General features: G+C 42.9%; 1 protein-coding gene across 3 annotated transcripts in view; it reads left to right on the forward strand.

Moving 5' to 3' along the window:
- MYO18B (myosin XVIIIB) overlaps nucleotides 1-22,081 on the forward strand; it is a 286,207-nt gene that overhangs the window by 253,285 nt on the left and 10,841 nt on the right. For all 3 annotated transcript variants that reach the window (XM_074390993.1, XM_074390995.1, XM_074390994.1), the window contains exons 41-42: nucleotides 5,133-5,177; nucleotides 6,577-6,714. In XM_074390993.1, the coding sequence (XP_074247094.1) occupies nucleotides 5,133-5,177; nucleotides 6,577-6,714 (183 nt within the window). The remainder of the gene's footprint in view (nucleotides 1-5,132; nucleotides 5,178-6,576; nucleotides 6,715-22,081) is intronic.

Here is a 22,081-nt window from a genome sequence, read left to right on the forward strand (position 1 = left end):
AACTTGCACTGTGACGTCAACCTCCTTAGATTAATGGAGAAATGCTTTAAGCCAGCCCCCCAGGCCTGGGGTACGCTCGTTACTCATGGAGGGAGGAACATGCTGGCTGACAAGTAGTCCCATCTATTCCTGGCCCAGGGGCTGCGGCTGCACTGTCACCTTGGCTAGAGGGTAAAGGGGTTTGGGTGAGAAGTGGAGAGGTCGATGCATGACCTCTTACTCTTGGGTCGGCTGAAAGTGCATCAGTACCAGCTGGCCCGATCTGAGATGGGTGCTCTGCAAAAAGAGTCATCAATCGCTTTGTTGAGTGTAAGTTGGATGTTTTCCAACGTACATCATTTTATAACCTGGCTAAAATTAGGCTGCAGTAGGACAAGTGGAAAGATCTGGGTCTAGCCAAAGATTCTGGTTGCTACTGGGGGCCTGCTTCTGAGTTAATGCATTCATCAGTTGTTATAGAGAACTCCAGGTTTCTCTTCGAAGAATCAGTATGTCAGTATGTTCAGCTCTCTTATTCTTTAATTCTTTATTTTAAAGTTTAACTTCCTTGTAAGTGCAGTAAACAACTGTCTCCACTGGTTCTAATCAGTAGTTCCCATCTCTTCCCCTGGCCCCCGCTCTGTCCTGATTCATCCCGGCCACCTGCTTGTCACCTGCTCCTGTCACCTTCTTTGACCTAGGTCACCCCTGGCTACCTGCTCTGACCCACCTGTAACTCTCCCTCCCGCCAAAACACCCACCCTGCCATGCCAGCTCGGACCCCTGCTCTCTTTAAAATAGCCGTTCGGGATTAGTCTAGTTTGTGTGGTCTAACACTGGCCAACAAGGGAATGACACAGCGGTAGGGACGACCCCCATCAGGCATCAGTAAGTCCCGGCCTTGTCCAAGTGTGCGGCCACCATTGCTCCATCCGTACGCCGCACCCTTCTATAGACGTAAACTGCCTTGCTGAGAGGATGTATCTCTGAGTGCTGTTTCTTTTGTGGCATCAACATTTTACTTACAGCAGAGTGGACCCAGGCTCTGTCCAAACTGCAGCGAGTTGCTTGCTGCGTAGGAGAACGGTCATTGGAACTGCCAGCAGCTCTTTTCCGGCAACGTTTACCTTTTAGCTTGTCCTCCCTGAGTGATGAATGTGTTCCAGGCCTGGGAGAACAGGTTAAAGCCTTTCTATTAATCTAAGACGGGTGATGCTGCAGTTCAAGTTACAACACAGGGCCTTAGTGCTATATAATGCCTGTTTAAATAGTGCTGCGCAGAACGCCTGGCTTTCTGTGCGTGTTTCTAGTCCACACATTCAGCTAACAGGTTTCACAGGGGTCAGGGCTGCAAACTACTTTATCTGTTCCAGCATTACAGGAAGTAATGATAATTATAGGAATTATAATTATCTTGAGAAATTACTTTCTGCAGGTATTTTGCTACCTGTTTTGCATACGTTGTCCTCAAAGCAACTCTCGGAGGTTCCTTCCATGATTATTCCCAGTTTGCAGATGAGCAAACTGAGAAGTCAAGAAAGTTGCCCCCATCCACGCAGTAAGTGATGAAGCCGTTACCTGATTTCCAGGCTGACCCCATAAGCTATACCACTAATGGCCAAACTCTGCTGTCATGTCAGATGTAACCTACTTCGTTTCCCTCGTCAAGATCTCTGTTCTCTGCCCAGTAACTGCCCTGTCATTAAGGTAAACTTGTGTCTGTCACTGTGAGACGGGGCCAATGAATTTACTTCCCAGGCAACATTTGCATTGAGACTGGAATTGTCTGGCAAAGACTGACCCTGAAGGAGTACATCTGAAGATGTTGACTTAATTATCTTGCTCATCATCAACCCCCTGTTTACAAATTCCTGGCACAAGTTCTTTTTTTTTTTTTTTTTTTAAAAAAAAAAAAAAAAGCCACTTGCAACAAGGGGAAAGAAAGAACCACTGACCCGCATGTCAAGAGATGAGGGTCCCAGACAGGCGCACCACCAAATGAATCAGGACAATGGACAGGTCATCCGCCCTTTGGACCTCTGCCCACTCAGCAGAAAACAATGAATGTGTTGGGATGGGGGTACAGTAGGGAACAAACAGGCGTGGACTTGCCTTGTGGAGCCTGCAGCCCAGAGACACTTTCTTCACGTGCTAAAAGGGTCAGTGGATTTCAAACTCTCTCTTTATTGTAGAATTCCTTTTTTGCACACCAAAGCAAACTCATGAACAAAATTTTAGCTTAGGATAGAGTGCAATCATCCTCTCATTGGAGTGAGAGAGGAAGGTCTGGGGATAATCCTTCCTCCTAGGTCTCTTTTCTTGACCCCTTTGTACCCACACTTTTCATGGGGTCTCCCAGAACTCAAGGGCTCAATGCACCATGGTGTACAAACTCAAGTACTTTCCAAGACCAATAACCTATGAGTTTATATAAAGTCAGCATGGTAGTAAGTTCTACCCATGTGGTTTAATGCTTCTCAGGAGCAGACGGAACAAAGCTTCCTGCTGCTTCTACCTGAAAGCCTTTATTTCCTGTCCCAAAGACTTTATTCCAGGTCATCTCATGATAAAGATGTTAGATGCCTTCAGCATTTGTCCATACAATAAATGTGAGCTATAGTTCCCAAAGCTCTTCTTAATTCAGCCTCCTTATTTTAAACACACACACACTCTCTCGCTCTCTTTTTAAAGTCCATCTCAAATTGTAGGAAGCGTGTGGTCCAGGCAAGACACCACTCTTGTATGGACAGTAGTTCATCATGAATAAACAAATAGACCACCTGGTGGGTCTTGACTTCAGCCTTAGATATTCTGTGCAAATTTAGTGAAACAGGTTCACAGGCAAAAGCAACCAGTGTGCAGGTACTATTAAAATGTGGGATTAATAAGAATTCATCTTTTTCATTTGTCCTTGTGGCTGGTTCTTTTCCAGAGTCAGAAGCATAGGAGGGGCTAATAATGATTGCTGGTAATCTAGCCTCTTATAAGATTGCCTCTTTTGATTCTTCACGTTGTGACATTGTGATTAAGGGTGTAACAGTAGGTAGCAGTGCAATGTTGGGTCATACCTCCTGTCTGCTTTTTTGTCATATAAACTATTGGTATGGTAAATGTAGATCTTTCAAGCACTGAGATTAGCTATTGTAATAGAGTCTGGAGGGAAGTGGAAGACAAACTCTAAATGAAGAGAGCTTAACAAAAAGGCTATTTACAAAGGCGTGAGGAAGCTCTAAGGAATAGGTGTTGCAGCACTGAGGGAATAGCAGCAACTGAGAGCAGTAACTCCTGCCAAGTCTGAAGGGAGAAGAAGAGGGTGCAATTGCTGGAATCCAGAAAGAAAGAGATAGAGAGGCTGATAGGAGGAGCTCTGGCCTTTGGTTGAGAGTTGGAGGCAGTGGAGAGAAATCCAGAAATTCAGGACAATAAGTGTACTTCAGCTTCCCTCTCTTCCCTCCTTCCTGTCAACTGTCAGCTACATTCCTTATTGGCTGAGCCCAAGAGAAAGCCATGGGACAGGGAACCCATTGATGGTGTCCATACAGATCAGCCCCCTGACACATAGTGGGTCACAGAGCAGGAGCATGCAGAAGAGTGAAGAGATGAGAAGATGTCCAGCATGATTAGACATTATGGAGTGAATGGGTCTCTAGTGCTGGGGAAGAGCCCCTTGGAAGAGGGTGAATGTGAATGCCAAGTCCACCCATAGGGCTGCTACTCATGGAGTCGGCCAGGGTAAATAGTGGACAGGAACTAACACCAGCTTTGATTAGTTATTGGGCTATAAAGACTTTTCTGAGTGCTGGGTTCGAGTAAAGACTGGTGTTTAGTCAAAGCAGGTGAGAAAGTACTCAAAATGTAAATAAATGGATGACTGTGTTCCAGTGAAACTTTTTCCCTGAATGGAAACATGTTCTCTTGTTTTGGGGATTAGGGTATGAACATCTTTAGAGGCCATTATTCTGCCTCCCAAGAGGTCAGTCACAAAAGGTGCTTTTGTTCTATTGCAGAGTCGTTTTCTTTAAAAGGGCAGATAATAAGTATTTAGCCTTTTCATGCTGTATGGTCTTTGTTGTACTACTATTATGGTGTAAAAGCAATCAGAGACAAAAATTGTTATTTATGAAAATAGATGGTAGGCTAGAATTGGGCCATGGCTGTCGTTCACTGACTTCTCTTCTATTGGATTCACCAAGCATTGTCTGAGAACTTCTGGTCTGGCTGTGCTTTGGAGCTGAACTCTGGAGCTGAAGTATAAATAAGAGTTGTTCTTGGTCCACAAGGGATGTTGGTCACTGCCAGGTGGGAACAGATGCATGCAAATAGAAGACCCCAGGATGACAGACCCTTGAGGGTGGGAGCCAAGGAGCAGCAGGTACATCTCTTGGAGGAAACAGCTAGGTCTTCTAAAAGAGGACTTGTCCAGATTACAGCAGAGAACACTGTAAGGCGCCAGCCTGACGATCCAGATTAAAACGATGTCTTAGGTGTCTGAGGTTTGCGGTTTGACTGTCTGCACCCATCCACTGAACAATCACATGCTGGTTTGGAGCATGAGCTTGACAGACCCGGGATCAAAAGCTGTGTGACTTAGACAAGTGTATCAGGTTCCTCATCTCTAACATGGAGACACATGGGGTAGGTAGATAAGGTTGTGTGTATAACATATTCGTTGAATGGAGGGATGCTCTCTAAAGAATAGCTACTGTCGTCATTACTTTTGGAGTTTTCCACAATGCCCTGGGAAGCTGTTCTGCCCTGTGTCTGATTTGCTAGCACTCACAAAGAACATACAGCAAATGCCTTGCTTGTAGCAATAACAATGCTATTAAGAATAGCAGCACTAGTCGTACTAAAGCAAGAATAGCAGTAATGGTTGCTTACCACTTAATTAGCACTATCTATTTGCCAGGAACCATGCTGAGATCTTTACAAGGGGTATCTCACTTACTCTGCTCCACAACAGAGGCCCTTTATTTGCCACATTTTAGGAAGGAAGAAAGGAAGCTCAGGGAAGGCAAGTGACTTCCCTGAGATCACACAGGGGGAAAGGTTGGAAGTGGGACTCACACCCATGTCTGTCTGAAGTCAGTAATCATGTTCCCAAGGCCCTGGAAGCACAAGGGTAACAGACTCTTTCTTCTTTCTCTTGCTAGTGTCCAGACGGCGGTGGATTGTGGCAGCAGTGGCAGAAAAGAGATGTAAGTTAACCCCAACTAGAACCGAGCAGCTGGCAAGGGTGAGCCCCTGGCCCTCTGTGTCCAGTTTGTGGAGGGAAGGAATATCCATGTCCCCTTAGAGAATTATCAGTGATGCCTATGACATTAATGCCTTCATGGTCATAACATACAGCACTAGGGACATAGTATCGAACTGTCCTAGTTTCTTTTAGACAGACAGAAGCCTATGCCTTCTCATGCCACTGTCCTCAAATACCTTCAAAGGCTCCCTGCTGCCCCAGAATAGACTTTTTACACTAAAATTCTGACCCTTACTTTGCCCTCTAGCGGTGACTCCTGCTTTCCATATGGTTTATGCCCTGATCTTTATGACCTCTGTACCTATGTGTACATGAATCCTTCCACCAAAAATTCCGTTCTTCTGTCCCTGCGTGGCCAAGCCCCAACCTTCCAAGAAGATGTATCTCAAATATCGCTACTTGATGTCTTCCTTGGGCCTTTGCGAAGCAAATCAAGGCTCCCTCGTTGAAAAAAAAAATTATTAATGCTTTATGGAGGGACAGAGGGTAGATTCTAATAAAACCTATCCTCTGTGCCTCTATAAAACATTAATAATTTTTAAAAATTGTATGGCTATTTATAGAAATGGAGTCTTGAGGACAGACTCAATGTTAAGTTCATGTGGACAGCTCCCCTCCCCAAGGGGAGGTGCTTGGCATACATAGAGTATCCTACAAAAAAACACTATATATGTTATAATATATATACAACACACACATAAATCATATTAATATATGAAGATACACACATGCATATTCACACACACACACATATACATAATATTGAGTGAATATATCAACTAACGTGGATTCATTGAGGAGCTGTGAGGGCCCCCTCTCTTACTTTTATGTCCCCAATTTCTGAAAACAGTGAGGGCTGCTTTCAGAATTAGGGAACATAAAAGTAAAGTCCCTGTTTATAAAGATAATCCAGCTAAGGTAAGGAAGGAGTTAAGACCTTCACACTTGATATATTCCTTGAACACATCAAATTCAATGCCAAACTTCACTCCCACATTGGAGAGACCTCGACATTTGAATTGGAGTGTCCATCTCCTCAAGGAAGAGTGCCGTGATTCACAGCATGGGCATTGGAATAAAAAGGAACAGGGTTTGCATCCCAATTTCATCACTGACTAACTGAGCAACCTTGGCCAAGAGCCAAATTGGCCTCTCCAAATCTCAGTAATTCCATCTGTGTAACTGTGGCAGCACTGGCTCCTGCTTCTCTGGGATGGTGAGTGAAGTTATGCAGGTATATCACTTAGTACAATGCCTAGCTTATGCTATGGGTGAGTATCTAATTATTGTTGTTACTGTGGTTGTCGTTGTGCTGATGGTGTCCTGCAATCTTATTCTAGGGATAACGTCTCCATCCTCAGCTCCCAGCCAGAGGGCAGTCTGCAGTCCTGGTTGAGCTGTACTCTGTCCCTGGCCACAGATACTATGAGGACTGCCTCTCGACAGTCAGCCACCAGCAGCCACATTCTCAGCCCCAGGTAAGAGTGTCTTCTTGCTGCCTCTGGATGGCCAATAGCTTGAAGAATCTCTGACTTTGCAAGTTGTTGTTCAAGTCTTTCACTTTCTCTGGCATAGGCGAGAATAATCATGGTCCTGAAAGTCTGAGGTATAACTCTGCCACCCCTGGCTCTGTGACTTTAGGCTGATCCCTTACCCTCTCTGAAAGTCTACTTCCTCATCTGTGAAACATGGAATATAATTTTATTTACCAACCCAAATGGTTGAAACAATGAGGACCTAATGCAGTCCTCTCTGGAGCATGGTTTTCCAGATTTTTAAATACCACAGGGTGAACATTTTTAAAAATAGTCGTAGTTGTTCTGGTTGCCATCTATTTAAGGCAAGTCACACTCTTTTCTCCATTTATGAGTAATTACAGGTTCAAAAAATGTTTAATAAACATATTCACCTCCTTTTTTTTAAAAAAAATGGAGAGTCATTATAAAGAAATTGGGCTAGACGATTTTTCACCTGGAGATTTTAGCTTTATTTGGATTGTAGCCTTATTTTTAGTTGTATAATTTCCTTACCATAGAAAGGGATGAATTCATGTGTGGCCTGATATGGGACCCTCACAAATCTACAGGGTTGCCAACAATAATTGCCTCCAACAAATGGGCCTTTGGATTCACCCTTAGTTGCACAACTTCAGTCATCCACCGTTCCTCTTGCTTTTCAGCTCCATTTCTCTGAGCTCACTTGGTTTCCCTTTTCAAAGGTGGCCCTCTTGTAATTAAGAGTTAATGGCCATAAGTCAGATATTATGGATTAAGAGATGCATAATTAAGATGAAATGCACACAGTTTCTGTGAACAGAAGAACCAATGTGATAAGACTGAAAAAATATCACAGATTCATGGAGCAAACCCAGACAGCCCCTCCTGACTCAAAACATATTTGCTTTGATACAAGGGTTGTCTTTACAAAAAGAAGGGAGTGGGAGTTGATGCTAACCTTTTGGGCATATTTGGCAAATGGTAAATGTCTGGTGCATGTCTGCAGATAATCTTAGGCTGAAAGACTTGATGTGAAAATATCAAAGAGAGGTTCCAAGAATGGGGTGCTTCTGGGGAGTTTATTAAAGCAAGATTATCTGATTACTGTTCTTAATTAAAAACAAAGGCCTGTATGAAGAAGGGAATTGTGTCCTCTGTGGACTGCGAACTATGAGGACTTTATTTCTTCTGGAAACTACCTACCTTTGCTTTAGCCTGTCTACCAGTGGCAGTGGGAGAATTGGAGGCAGCCAGAGAAGAATGTGAATCCTCGTTAACCTAATAACCAAGTTTCATAATTATAATTATATTAGGGTACATGATAAGGATCCTACCCTATGAATCACAGCCTCACATAAGTTGTTTGGCACCTGTTTGAATGGGAGGTAATAGTGTTGTGGGACAGCCCACAGGCAAAACCTCTGGAACACCAAACTGGGAAGGAAGGGGTGTTTATTCAGCTGGGAGCTGCAGTGGGTCTCAATGCCCCAAATAGCCAAGATCCCCTAACAAATAAAGTCCTTACCCTTTCAAAGGCTTACAACTCTAGAAACTACGGCCGGACGCGGTGGCTCACGCCTGTAATCCCAGCACTTTGGGAGGCCGAGGCGGGCGGATCACGAGGTCAAGAGATCGAGACCATCCTGGCCAACATGGTGAAACCCCGTCTCTACTAAAAATACAAAAAAATTAGCTGGACATGGTGGCACAAGCCTGTAGTCCCAGTGACTCTGGAGGCTGGGGCAGGAGAATTGCTTGAACCCGAGAGGCGGAGGCTGCAGTGAGCCAAGGTTGTGCCACTGCACTACAGCCTGGTGCCTGGCGACGGAGTGAGACGCTGTCTCAAAAAAAAAAAAAAGAAACTACATGTGAAAGGATCTTGATCCATGAAGTAGGCGTGGGGTACGTGACTTAGTTGGGGGTGTGATTGTGTTTAAGTAAAAACAGTACCTTCTGGAAAGATTTCTCTATACCATGCCTGCAATCTACAGGAGTGCGATTAAAGGTGGGGCCCGGTCTGCCCGTCTTTACTTCTCCTGTTGAAATCCCCCTTCTAGGGGGAAGGGCTCCTAGAAGCTTAAGAGGATTAAGGGTCTCCTTCCTCAGTATGGTATGGTAGTTTCTGTGCAGGATCTGAAGTCAGAGGATCTGTATTCCAGTTCTTTTTTTTTTTTTTTTTTTTCATTTGCTATAAGTGTTTAAGATATAATTGATAATTGTCAAATAACAAAATGTAGGCACTTCTTACATTGCAATGGCCCGTTGAAAAGTTTTAAAATTGTTATTCTATACAGAGTTTCATCTTTAATCAGTGCTCTGGCTGCTTCCAAATTCACTGAATTCTCTAGCACTGAACGAGAAAGCATAATCTATAGGAAAGCATATACAATGTACAGTTTTTAGAGTAAACTTTTAAAGAACAACAAGACAAAGCAGTACATGTAACTTTCAATAACCATTTATTAAATCCTTACTATGTATAGGCCTGAACATAGATTTAAAAATAATATTCTGTTCTTTATTTGCATATCTGCAGCTGTGAGATTTTGGGCAAGCTGCTTAACTTCTCTGTTCATGTTTCCCCCTGAGTAAACCATGATTGTGGTCAGGGGTAATGTGATGATGTACAGGTCACTTTTCACTCAGAGCCTGGCACCTAGAAAGAGCTAAAAAAAAAAATAGCCATGTTTATCAGCATTAGTAATTATTTCATGCCCAGAAGAATCCCAGGAGATAGACTTCACTGTCTATCTTCATGTTACAGAAGAGAAATCTGAGACCCAGAGAAGGAGGAGCAACTGATCCATGCATAGATGGTCTTACAGCTCCTGCAGCAGCCCCTCAGTCATCTCCAGCATCCCCCAGAGAACCCCATCTGGTCTCCTTCCCTTTCCCCTTCCAAGTCCTTGATCATGTTCAGCTGCTGTTCGGAGTGAAAGTGCTTGCACCAGGAACAGGGAGGGGACAGGAGGCAAGGCAGATACCTACGCATCTGTAAGAAGGGATTTCTTGTATGTCCTCCTCATGTTTACATACCCAGGGCTGGCTCACTGTTGGTGCTCAATAAACGTTTGTTGAATGAATACCTGACCAGAGCACCGAAGCTGGAGCAGAAATATTAACTGTGTTTGGTCGCAGCTTAGCATTGATTGTGGTGCAGAGAGGGTTGGCAGTTCACTCGACAGCACAAAGCAGGGAAGTGGAAGAGCCAGAATTTGAATCCAGGTTGGAATCCCTCCAAAACCTCTATTTTATTTACCACGCTACCACAGCTCTCCGACATTCATCCAGGAGGTAGATTACTCACCTGGTGTAGTTTACTGGAAAAATCTGACCTCTGTTTATTAATACTAAAACTACATAAGGATTATTATTCAACATTCAATGTTCAGCCAAGACCAAGTGCCTACCAAGTGCCAGATTCTATGACAAGGAGCCCGAAAATCCTTCCTTTGAATACGTTTACATCTTGAAGACTCAAGACAGTCTGAGTTTCAAAGGACCACTAGGATTATGCAGCCCAACTTGGTCAGTATATAGATGGGAAAAACTGAAGTCTGCAGAGGGAAATATCTTATCCAAATTTATAGTATGAATTGACTCAGCGTACAGGTGTCTTGACTTCCAGCTCTTTTTAATTGCATAAGTAATCTGTGAATACTTCCTTTCTTAAAGAACTTACAATGTATCAGAAGGCTAAAATCCCTGTGGCCACCATTGCAATCTTAAGCTCCCTTCTCAGAAGGATCCATCATCTTCAGTTTGGTGTATATCCTTCTATATCTCTTTCTAAATGTATATATTGTAAACATATACATGTACTTGCAGCAAATATATAGCACAGCATATTTGTGGGATTTTTAAAAACATAAATTATGTAATTATGTATTATGCTCTTCATAAATTTTTACAATATACCTTTTTACCTCAACAATACACCTTGGAGATCTTTCCTTACCAGTATGCATAAGTCCATCTCATTCTTTATAATTCCTGCACAAGGTGCCATGCTTTATTTAACTACAGTGTCCTTATTTCACTTTAAGGTGCTTTCCAGGTATTTGCTATTAACACGTCAAGTTTTGAAAAATACGCATCCTTATAAACATGGGTAAATGATTCTCTGGGTCAAAGGCCATTTGGATTTTAAATTTGAATAGATATGTGTGTCCTTTCTGCTACAAGGCTATGTAATAGTGGAGAACAGGACTCCTCTTTATACCTGCTCCCTTATTACCTGGTGCGTGGGAAGACCCAGTAAATGAGCCTCTTGGATATATCACATTTGACTGAGAAAGAAGGTCACTCTAAAAACAGAAGAGAGGGAGAAAGCAGTCTTCTGCCAACAAAATAAAAGCGTCCCCCACATTATTTATAAGGGGATGTCAACTCAAGAGAAATACACCTAAAGCGTTATGATTTACAGCCCCAGGAATCGTGCCACTGCTGCTGATAAATGCAAGAGCTTCTGGAGACGAAGACACTAAATTACCTTTGTGGCCGCAGGGAGGGAATTTATGTGGTGGGTGGAGGCAGTCACACTTTGTTCAGGAGTTTCTCTTAACGTCTGGTGGCAGGTGGTGCCTGGGCTGTCCAGGGGCTGGCATGCTCACGTCAGCCCCCGTCGCATGCCTGACCTCTCCTTCCCATCCTCCTTTCACTGCTCTGTGGATGAGAGTCGGTGGGCAGTGAGGCCCTCCCAACTTCTTCTTACCCTTACAACACATTGGGTTTCCCGAGCAGGGTCTAAGCCCCATTTCCTTCTAGATCCTCACCCCAAGCCCAGTACACCCCAGCCATAGTCATTCACCCTGCCCTGCAAGGTCCACATGCTGATAGGCACAACTTCAGCCAGCTGTAGAGACCACCAATGTCTTGTCACTGGGGAGTTGCTGTTCTCATTTCCTGGGCAATTATTCCAAACCGTTCCGACTTCCCTCTGATCTCTCCCCATCACTCTCAGGAGGCACCTCCGCTCCTGTTTCCTTCAAAGAAAAATAATGATGGCTTTAACTTCTGCTGTGATGTATACACGTTCATCTCTATCTGCCCCCATCTTCCCTGTGGTCTCAGAAGATGAGGTCCAGTATTGTCCTGTCTGAAGCTGATTGGGATCCAGGTCTTCCTCTTTCTCCCTGAAACACTCTGATTCATCTAGTGTCACTTCTGTCTTCCATGTCCCCAACTTTTCTTATAACAGTTCTTCCCCTAGAAGTATAACACCCGAGGGCCTCCCCATCCTAACCACGTCTTCCTCCATCACCCTGCTGTCCTATTGAGTTACTGTTTTTCCTTTTGATCTGAGCTTCTCAGATACCACCATTAACAGGTACCATCTTCACTTACTCTGCATTTATGCCTCAGTTTACTCCAGCCCAGAGACTGCCCCACCACTCCATTGAAACCTTTCTCGCTGTGTCAGTAGCTTCCAAAGACACGCATCAGGGGATATTCTTTAGTCTTTATATTTTCCTGGACTTTTCCCAGTGCTGAACATTTCTTGGAACTCTGTTGGGTTGACCTTGACAAAAGATTTCCGTTCCTTGGTGCTCCTCAAACTTCTCTTCCCTGGTCTTTGCCTCACGACCTTCTCTCCAAATGCCCGGGCTCCCAGGGGACTGCCCTCACCTGGCTGTTTCTCTCTCCACCTGACAGCAGGCAGTTCTCCTCTTGTGATTTTGGCTTTGCAGCTGTCAGCAGGTGACTCTCAAATGCACACTGTCAGCCTTTATGTTCTTCCAAGTTTTAAATACATGTATCTTATCTAATTGTCTGCACTGATCACCAACCAGGTATCTCCCTGATATTTTAACTCAGCATGTCCAAGAGGAAACTCATCCCATCCCACCAGCCCTGTGTAATCAGGATCATTGAGTGCTTCTGTCATTCATAAATCATCCCATGCTGGAACCCTCATTATCTTAGGTTATCATTCCCTTCCCTCATCCCCACAGTCAAAGAATCCCTACGTCTTGCTCATTCCACCCCCTCCACCCAAACAAAGACTCTTAACTCTTTCTGCTTCTTGCCGTCAACTTAAAGGTTGACGTCTTTAAGTCAACCTGCCGTAATTTTGCTCCTAGAGTCCGGCAGAGACTTTTCAACACCAGCCTCTTTTAGTCCATCCCCTATACTTTAGCTCGTATGATTCCTCTCAAAGGAAAATCTGGTTTCAGTGGCTCCTCATTGCCTACAGCAGGGGTCAGCAGACTCCTGCCCACAGGCCAGATCTGGCCCTCACCCTGTTTTGGTAAATAAGGTTTTATTGGACCACAGCTGTGCCCATGGGTTTTTTTTATAAAACATATTGACCATAACTGTGTTTGCACTACAATGGCAGAATTGATTAGTTGCAACAGAGACCATATAATCCACAAAGCCAAAAACATTTGCCATCTGGCCTTTTGTGGAAAACCTTTGCTGACCTCTGCCTTGCAAGGTAGAAGTCTTCTTAGCCTGGCTTAGAAAACCCTTCATGATATAGGTCTCGCCCACTTTCCTGGTCTTATTTCCTTCCTTTTCATCACAGTGTGTATCCCAGGTGGCTTATAGCTCTTCTGCATACACTATGCTAGTTCACAACTCTAGTCCTTTGTCTGTGATATTCCCTGTGACTGGAACACCCTTCCAGGGTTTCTCATCTCCTCTTAATCATCCTTCAAGGCTCAGCTCATGCACTGCCTGCCACAAGAGCCTCCCTGATATCCTGGTGGGTCAGGTGCCCCTCTACTGTTATCTCACAGACCCCAAATCTCCCTCTCTCATGGCATAGTGTGTATTATGTAGATAGAATCTTGGTAAGGTGTCTGTCTCTTTCAGGAGAGCTCTGAGCTTCTTAAAGACATAACCCTTGTCTCTGTCCTTCTTGAACCTCAGCACCTAGTACAGTGCCTGGCACATAGTAAGTACTCAATAAACACTCATTGAACAGATAAGTGTCCAGTGGATTGAAGTCAGATGGCTTCTCATCAGAGCAATGAAACAGATGATATTGATATCAAGAACCCAGGGTAGATTTGCCAGGCTCCTATCACAGAACAAGTTATTGGAAATATGGAGCAAGATTGATGAGCTAAAATGAGGAGAACAGAGGGTCTGGGGTTCAGGCCCCCAGAGTGCAGACTAAGGGCAGAAGCATGTGGTGGGCTCGGAGAGTTCAACAGGGCCTGACCAGCAGGCCTTGGAGTCACACTTCAAGAGAGTAAAGTGTAGATCTGGTTTCTAAGACAACCTCTCCTTCACTAGTTCCTGACTACGAGCAAGTTAGTCTCTGAGTCTCAACCCCTCCACCATTAAATAGGCTTTAATAATATTCCCTTTGCAGAGCTGAAGATTTAAAAACTTTAACAAATTAGCACTATGGAGTACCCAGTGGAAGGCCTGCCACCAAGATGTTTAATAATCAGAAACTCCGTTCCATCCTCTATCCTTCATCCCAGACCAGGCCAGGTGGTGCCTCTGTGCAGAGGGATGGATGCTGACAGTCAGGACTAGGGAAAGCTATGACCGGGTGTTCCCCATGCCAGAGATTGCAGAAGTGGGCTGAACTCACAGCAGAAAACCATGAGCACAACAGAAAATCTCTTGGCAATGAAAGTGGAGTTTTGGTGAGCTCAGTTTTAAATATGTTAAACTTCGTGTGTTTGGGGACATCCAAAGAGAATTGACCCGAAGGTTTTAAACTCTGACCTGGAGCCCTAAGGCGATACCAAGACTCCTCTGCATAATGTTAGGATTCTTATGAGTGTAGGTAACCTAAAACCCATCAACCTAGCCTGAGTAAGAAGGAACATTTATTGTCTCCGATAGCTGGGAAACCAGAAAGAAAAATCCAGCTTCAGGCATTGCTAGATCCAGGAATTCAAAAATGATCACGGGAATTTGGTTCCCCACCAACATCTCTGCTCCACTGTCTTCTGTGCTGGTTTCTTTTGGGGGCAGCAAGCAAGATGGCAGCCAACAGCTCCAAACTCGTGCCTGCACCATTCCGAGTCCAGCAGTAAAGAGAGTTTCTCTCTTCTTCACAGTTTCACAAAGAATTCCAAGCCTGAGTAAGCCTGGACCAGTCAGAATGGACAAGGGGACTGAAGGAGCCTCTTACCTTTGGCCTAAGTCAGTCTTCTCATCTGGCTGTTGGAAATTCCCATGAAACCATGAGAACATTGAGGGAGGAAGGGTTCCCCAAAGGACAATGAAGGGCCTTACCTGAAGCAGGAGAATGAAGCTTGGTAGATAAAAATTGTAAGCGTAGCAAATGTTTTCCACCCAGGGGGAGGCTGAACTCTAGGAAAGGGCAAGAATATGAAGACAAAGAACGGCTGGGAGGAAGGAAATGTGTGAGGGTTTGGGGTCCCCATTCGGTAACCTTGGGAAATCCAGCTAAAATGATGTATCCTGATCAGAGACTTTATTTCTCCCTAAATTTCAATGGCCAATCTATCACCGCATAATTAGTGATGCTGTGCTTTGAATTTATTACCAAACCCGGCTTTCTACTGTTGCTATTGGACTTGTACCATATTGCAGTGTGAGCGTGGAGATTATTGTATAAATTATTCTCACTCACATAATCATCGTGATTTTAATTACTGTGTAATCTTTGCTAATTACTGTTGTATGTATCATTTGCTTTGGTGCCGATTTAACACAACTGCTTTTCGTTTGGCTAAAAGATGGCATTACAACTTTTCCTTTTTTGCAGGGGAAAATTTGCTTTCTGTAAACATTCGCAGCCCCAAACTCTTGGCTTGCGGTTCTTGGTTTAAAAGAAAAGATGTAGACACTACCACCACCCCTGTTTGTTTTTATTTGGGATGAATTAGTAAAAAGGTCTAAATTAGACAGTATTGTCTTTAAAACAAAGTTGTGTTACTTTCTTTTCTTTTTTCTTTTTTTTTTCTTTTTTTTTTTTTTTTTTTTGAGACGGAGTTTCACTCTTGTTACCCAGGCTGGAGTGCAATGGCGCGATCTCGGCTCTCCGCAACCTCCGCCTCCTGGGTTCAGGCAATTCTCCTGCCTCAGCCTCCTGAGTAGCTGGGATTACAGGCACGCGCCACCATGCCCAGCTAATTTTTTGTATTTTTGGTAGAGACGGAGTTTCACCATGTTGACCAGGATGGTCTTGATCTCTTGACTTCGTGATCCACCCGCCTCGGCCTCCCAAAGTGCTGGGATTAGAGGCTTGAGCCACCGCGCCCGGCAGTTGTGTTACTTTCAAAGAAGGGCAATTACTCTGCTACAGACAGGAAGCCAAGGATGGGTCATATGAGGGCTGCTTAAATGATTAGATAAGACTCATTTGTAATTAGTTCATTAATTTTGGATTTGTGAATAAATGGTGCTTAGCTTTAAAAACAGCTCATTCCCAAAGTGGGTTAAGCATCGGATGCTAATCTTATTTCAATAGTACATTTATTTACTGGTTTCTGCATTCTTAGAACTGGGGCTCAGGATAATTTTAATCCATTGTGAATATACCTAATGAATGGGCCTCTCATGAATATAGTTTTCTATCTTCCTAGGACATAAAAAGTCTTTTCAGTTTTATCAGTATTAGGAAGATTAGCAGAAAAGATGTTGAAACTGAATGCACAGATATATTCAATGCAAACATACTAACCGTGGACCAAAGTCCTGAGCAAGTGAAACCAGGGGAAGTCTGAATGTAGGCACAGGATTTATCCTTAGCACCCTGGTCCCTCTCAGACAGGTTTTTTATAGAAAGAAAGGCTATTTCCTGTCTAGAACTCCAGGTCTTGGATGGTAGGTCTGTGGACCTTTTAGAAAATTTGAGGTTCACCAAAGGTGCAAGGTTGTAGAAAACCATTTGGATACATAATTGATGGTTCAGAACATTCTTTTTGTTGTTGTTGTTGAGATGGAGTCTCCCTCTGTCACCTAGGCTGGAGTGCAATGGTGCCATCTTGACTAACTGCAACCTCCGCCTCCCAGGTTCAAGCGATTTTCCTGCCTCAGCCTCCTGAGTAGCTGGGATTACAGGTGCACACCACCACGCCCAGCTGATTTTTTTGTATCTTTAGTAGAGACGGGGTTTCACCATGCTGGCCAGGCTGGTCTCGAACTTGTGACCTCAAGTGACCTGCCCGCCTCAGCCTCCCAAAGTGCTGCGATTACAGACATGAGACCATTCCTTTAGAATCTGTGATTCTGTGATTAGCTAAGGTTTTGTTACATAAATTTACTATTGGAATATATATACAGGAAAATGTGTCATGAAGAAATTCTAAAAACATTGATCATACCCAATTAATTTATAATTACTAACAAAATCAAGACCGGACCATTACAATGCCCCTAAAACTTCCATGTGCCCATTCAAGCCACGACCTCCTCCTTCCTGAAAGATACCCACCATCCTGACTTCTAACACCGTAAATTAGCTATGCCCCTTTTTGAACTGTGTAAATGGAAGCATCTGGTATGTCCTCTTTTGTGTCTGGTCTCTTTCTTTCCGTATAATGTTTTCAAGATTCCTCGACACTGTGGCACGTAGCAGTAATTCATTTCTTTTCATCACTCTACAGTCTATAACAGTGGTTCTCACCTGGAGGCTCTTTTGCACCATTACCCACTTCAACAGGGGGCAACTGGCAATGTCTGGAGACATTTTTGGCTGCCTCATGCTACTGGCATCTAATGGGTAGAGTTCAAGGATGTTGCCAGATATCTTACAATGCACAGGACAGGCCACATAAAATTATCTGGTCCCGAATGGCAATTCTACCACCCCTGAGAAACCCTAGTCAGTAATATGCCATTGTGCGAACATAGAGTAATAATTAATTTATTCTGTTATTAATAGACAATTAGGTTGTTTATAGTTTTGCATGATTATGAAGAGTTATTACTGTGAACAATCTTGTGCACATCTTTGGTTGCTTGAATATACAGATTGCTGTTGGGCGTATCCTCAGCAGTAGAATTGCTAGGTGTGTTTTCAGTTTTGGTAAATGCTATCAAAACAGTCATTCCAGTTTATGTCACCATCAGCAGTGAATGAATGTTGTGGTTTGGCCTAATTCCTTGACAACACTTGGTTTTGTTATTTTAAAAATTAGCTATTCTAATGGATGTTGGTAGTTTTAAATTTGGGTCTTCACTCACATTTCCCTGGTAAATGAATCTTTTAATGTGCTTATATCTTCATTTGAATATCCTCTTTAATGAATTGCCTGAGAAAGTCTTTTGTCCATTATTTTTATTCCTTCTTTGGTTATCCATCTCTTTTGTATTGATCTGCAGGGTTTCTTTATGTATTCTAAATGCATGCCCTTTGTAAGGTATGTGGGTTTTTTTCCACTCACTGACTCGCCTTTTTCACTGTCTTAATGGTTTATTTTTATAAGCAAAGTTCTTAATTTTAATGTAACCCAATTTATAATGTTTTCCTTTATGGTTGGTGCTTTTTATATACTGCTGAAAAATTATTTCCCTACTTTGAAATTATAAAATATTTTCTTATTTTTTTGTAGACATTGTATTGATTTACCTTTTATATCTAGATATACAATGCATCATGAATTGAGACTTATTTATGATGTGAGGTAGGGCTCACTCTTTTCCATATAGATATCCAGTTGGCCCAGCACATATATTTTAGAGAAATAATATTGTCCACATTGCACAACAGTATTAATTTGTCATAAATCAAGTGGTCTTATGTGTATATGTCTGTCTCCAGACTCTATTCTATTCCACTTTTCCACATGTCCATCCTTGAACCGATATAGCATCTGGAAGTATAAGTTCTCCATATTAGTTCTTCTTTGAGGTCAGCAAATGACTTTCAGGGAAAGTGCCACATTATCCTGTATTCACCTTTAGTGTATTTCCCTCTTTCCAGGATTTAGCCTTTTCAGTCCTGGCTGCTTTGATGGCTTTCCACTGTCCTTAAATTTGAATTCTACTTTTCTCGCTTTTCCCAGTAGCTCTGGTGCAAGATATTATATCTGGAAGCCGAATGCTGAGCTAGACTTTTACTCTCTTTCCTAAACAAACATTTTTTTTTTTCTAATGTACACTTCCACCAACAGTGCGTAATTCCGACATTCCTTTTTCTCTACAACCTCACTAGCACCTGGTATTGTTTTACTCTTTTTTTGAGATGGAATCTCACTCTGTCACCCAGGCTGGAATGCAGTGGCACGATCTTGGCTCACAACCTCCACCTCCTGGGTTCAAACAATTCTCTGCCTCAGCCTCCTAAGTAGATGGGGTTTCACCGTCTTGGCCAGGCTGGTTTTCAACTGCTGACCTGGTGATCCACCCATCTCAGCCTCCCAAAGTGCTGGAATGATAGGCGTGAGCCACCGCACCTGGCTGACTTTTTAATAATAGCCATTCTAACTGGTGTGAGTTGGTATCTCACTGTGGGTTTGCTTTGCATTTCTAATGATTGGTAATGTTGAACTTCTTAACATAATGCTTGTTGGCCACATGTATGCCTTTTTTTTTTACAAGTGTCTTTTCATGTCCTTTGCTCACTTTTTTTTTTTTTTTTTTTGAAACGGAGTTTAGCTTTTGTTACCCAGGCTGGAGTGTAATGGCGCAATCTCGGCTCACCGCAACCTCCGCCTCCTGGGTTCAGGCAATTCTCCTGCCTCAGCCTCCTTAGTAGCTGGGATTACAGGCACGCGCCACCATGCCCAGCTAAATTTTTTTTTGTATTTTTAGTAGAGACAGGGTTTCACCATGTTGACCAGGATGGTCTCGGTCTCTTAACGTCGTGATCCACCCGCCTCGGCCTCCCAAAGTGCTGGGATTACAGGCGTGAGCCACCAGCCCTTTTGCTCACTTTTTAATGGGGTCGTTTGTTTTTTTTCTTGTAAATTTGTTTAAGTTCCTTATGGATGCTGGATATTAGACTTTTGTCAGATGCGTTGTTTGCAAGTACTTTCTACCATTCTGCAGGTTGTCTGTTCACTCTGTCGATGGTTTCTTTTGCTGTGCAGAAGCTCTTTAGTTCGATTTGATCCCATTTATCAGCTTTTGCTTTGATTGCAATTGCTTTTGGCATCTTCATCATCAAGTCTTTGCCCATTACTGTGTCCAGAATTGTATTGCCTAGGCTGTTTTTCAGGGGTCTTATAGTTTTGAGTCTTACATTTAAGTCTTTAATCCATCTTGACCATTGTGGAAAACAACCTGGTGATTCCTCAGAGACCAAAAGCAGAAATGCCACTTAACCCAGCAATCCCACTACTGAGTATATATCTAAAGGAATATACATTATTTTGTTTTTACCATAAAGACACATGCATGTGTATGCCCATCCCAGCATGATTCCCAATAGCAAAGACATGGAATCAACCTAAATGCCCATCAATAGTAGACTGGATACAGAAAATGGGCTACATATAAATCATGGAATACTATGCAGCCATAAGAAAGAATGAGATCATATCCTTTGCAGGGACATGAATGGAGCTGGAGGCCATTATCTTTAACAAACTAACAGAGGAACAGAAAACCAAATACCACATGGTCTCACTTATAAGTGGGAGCTAAATGATGGAAGCATATGCACACATAGAGGTAACAACACACACTGGGGACTGTCAGAGGGTGGAGAGTGGGAGGAGGGAGAGGATCAGAAACAATAGCTAGTGGGTACTCAGCTTCGTTCCTGGGTGATGAAATAATCTGTACAACAAACCCCTGTGACATGAGTTTACCTATATAACGAACCTGCACATGTACCCTTGAACTTAAAATAGAAGCTAATTTTTTTTTCTTAATTTTTATGCCCAGGGAAACATAAAGTTTCACTCATATTTTCTTCCAGTCCTAACTTGGCAAATCTACTACCCCTCTAGAATGTAAGTTCCTTGAAGACAAGCACTATTCATCTATATGTTGACAACATCTGGCATCAGGACACTCAATAAATGATTTAGGGTGGATGTAAGGAAATATGAAGGGATGCGTAATTTCCATTCACTTAAAACTGCATTTTCATGGGGAACTGAGTGCTTTTATGAATTAGTCTGAGATTTTGTGTGACTATTGCCATTTCAACATATTCAGGTGAGGCAATGTCTGCATGGAAAGTGAAGGCATGCATTAAATTTCCTTAAATATGTTGAATCCCAGTTGAGTCTACAAGCCAATTAGATTTTAATTACTCTGCAAATCTAGAATTCTGTTCTTCAACACGTTGTGGAAACTGTAGCAGAAGGTAAAAGACTCGAGTTTTAGAGCCAGTACTTGCACCATCTCATCAGAGTGTGACTTGGGAAGTTCTATTCTCTTCTCTATTTTTCTAGGTGTAGAATGAGGGGTTCAAACCAGATGCGGCTCCAAGTCAGTCTCAATTTGATATTCTTGAAATTGATCACATCCTGCAGAAATGAAACAAGGCTCTTGGCTTGGTGTTAGAAATACGAACTCATTTTTTTAGACAGTGTACTGGAAGCGGGTTTTGAATCTTGTTTTTCAGCCAGGAGAAGGGGATGTGACTGACTGGTGAGCAGGGATACTGGGTTCTGAATTGTCCAGCCCAGGTGAGGCAGCCATTTGCACATTCTCTTCACACTTTCCCAATCTCTCATCTTTCTAATCTCCCATTTCTTCATTCTTTCCATTCTACAAGCTTTCTTTGAGACATTCCTGATGCTGGGGATTCATGGAAGAAAGACATGGTCTACTCCAGAAACGAACAGTCTTGCTGGGAGATACAAATAACTAAACAGATAACTACAGTGCAGAGGGAGACACAGGAGGTTGTGGGGGCCGGGAGATGTCCCAGCCCGGGCCAGAGGGCAGAAGGGCATTCAGGGGGAAGCTATAGTTGGGCTGAGCGTTAAAGGGTGAGTGAAAATGTTTGTTTATCTGGTTTTTCTTTAAATAGAGAATGATGGTTTATCAGAATCACCTGCAGAGTGTCAGTCCCTTCCTCTCTGACTCCCTCCTAATTCTTCTAATTAGCGTAATTTCCCTCCTTCCTTCCTTCCTTCCTTCTTCCCCTCCCCCCCTTCTTCCTTCCCTTCTCCTTTTCTTTCCTTTGCCATATAAAAGCAAGTTGACAACATCACAGCTCTCCTTAAATAATTTCACATATTTCTTCTAAGAAGGACATTTTCTAAGTATTGTATCACTATCACACAAAAAAATTAACAAATCCATAACATTGGCTAAGATCCCAACTTTCATATTACCCAATTATCCTAAAATTGTCTCGTATCACTGTGTTTTTATATTATCTTCTTATTTTTTTATTTTTCAAATTTAGTTTTCAAAAGCAGGGGGTACACGTGCAGGTACATTACAAAGACATATCAGGTGATGCTGAGGGTCACAGAATGATTCTATTAAGAAAACTAATTATATT

This window comes from Saimiri boliviensis, chromosome 21 (genome assembly GCF_048565385.1).
Source record: "Saimiri boliviensis isolate mSaiBol1 chromosome 21, mSaiBol1.pri, whole genome shotgun sequence".
Taxonomy (NCBI): Eukaryota; Metazoa; Chordata; class Mammalia; order Primates; family Cebidae; genus Saimiri; species Saimiri boliviensis.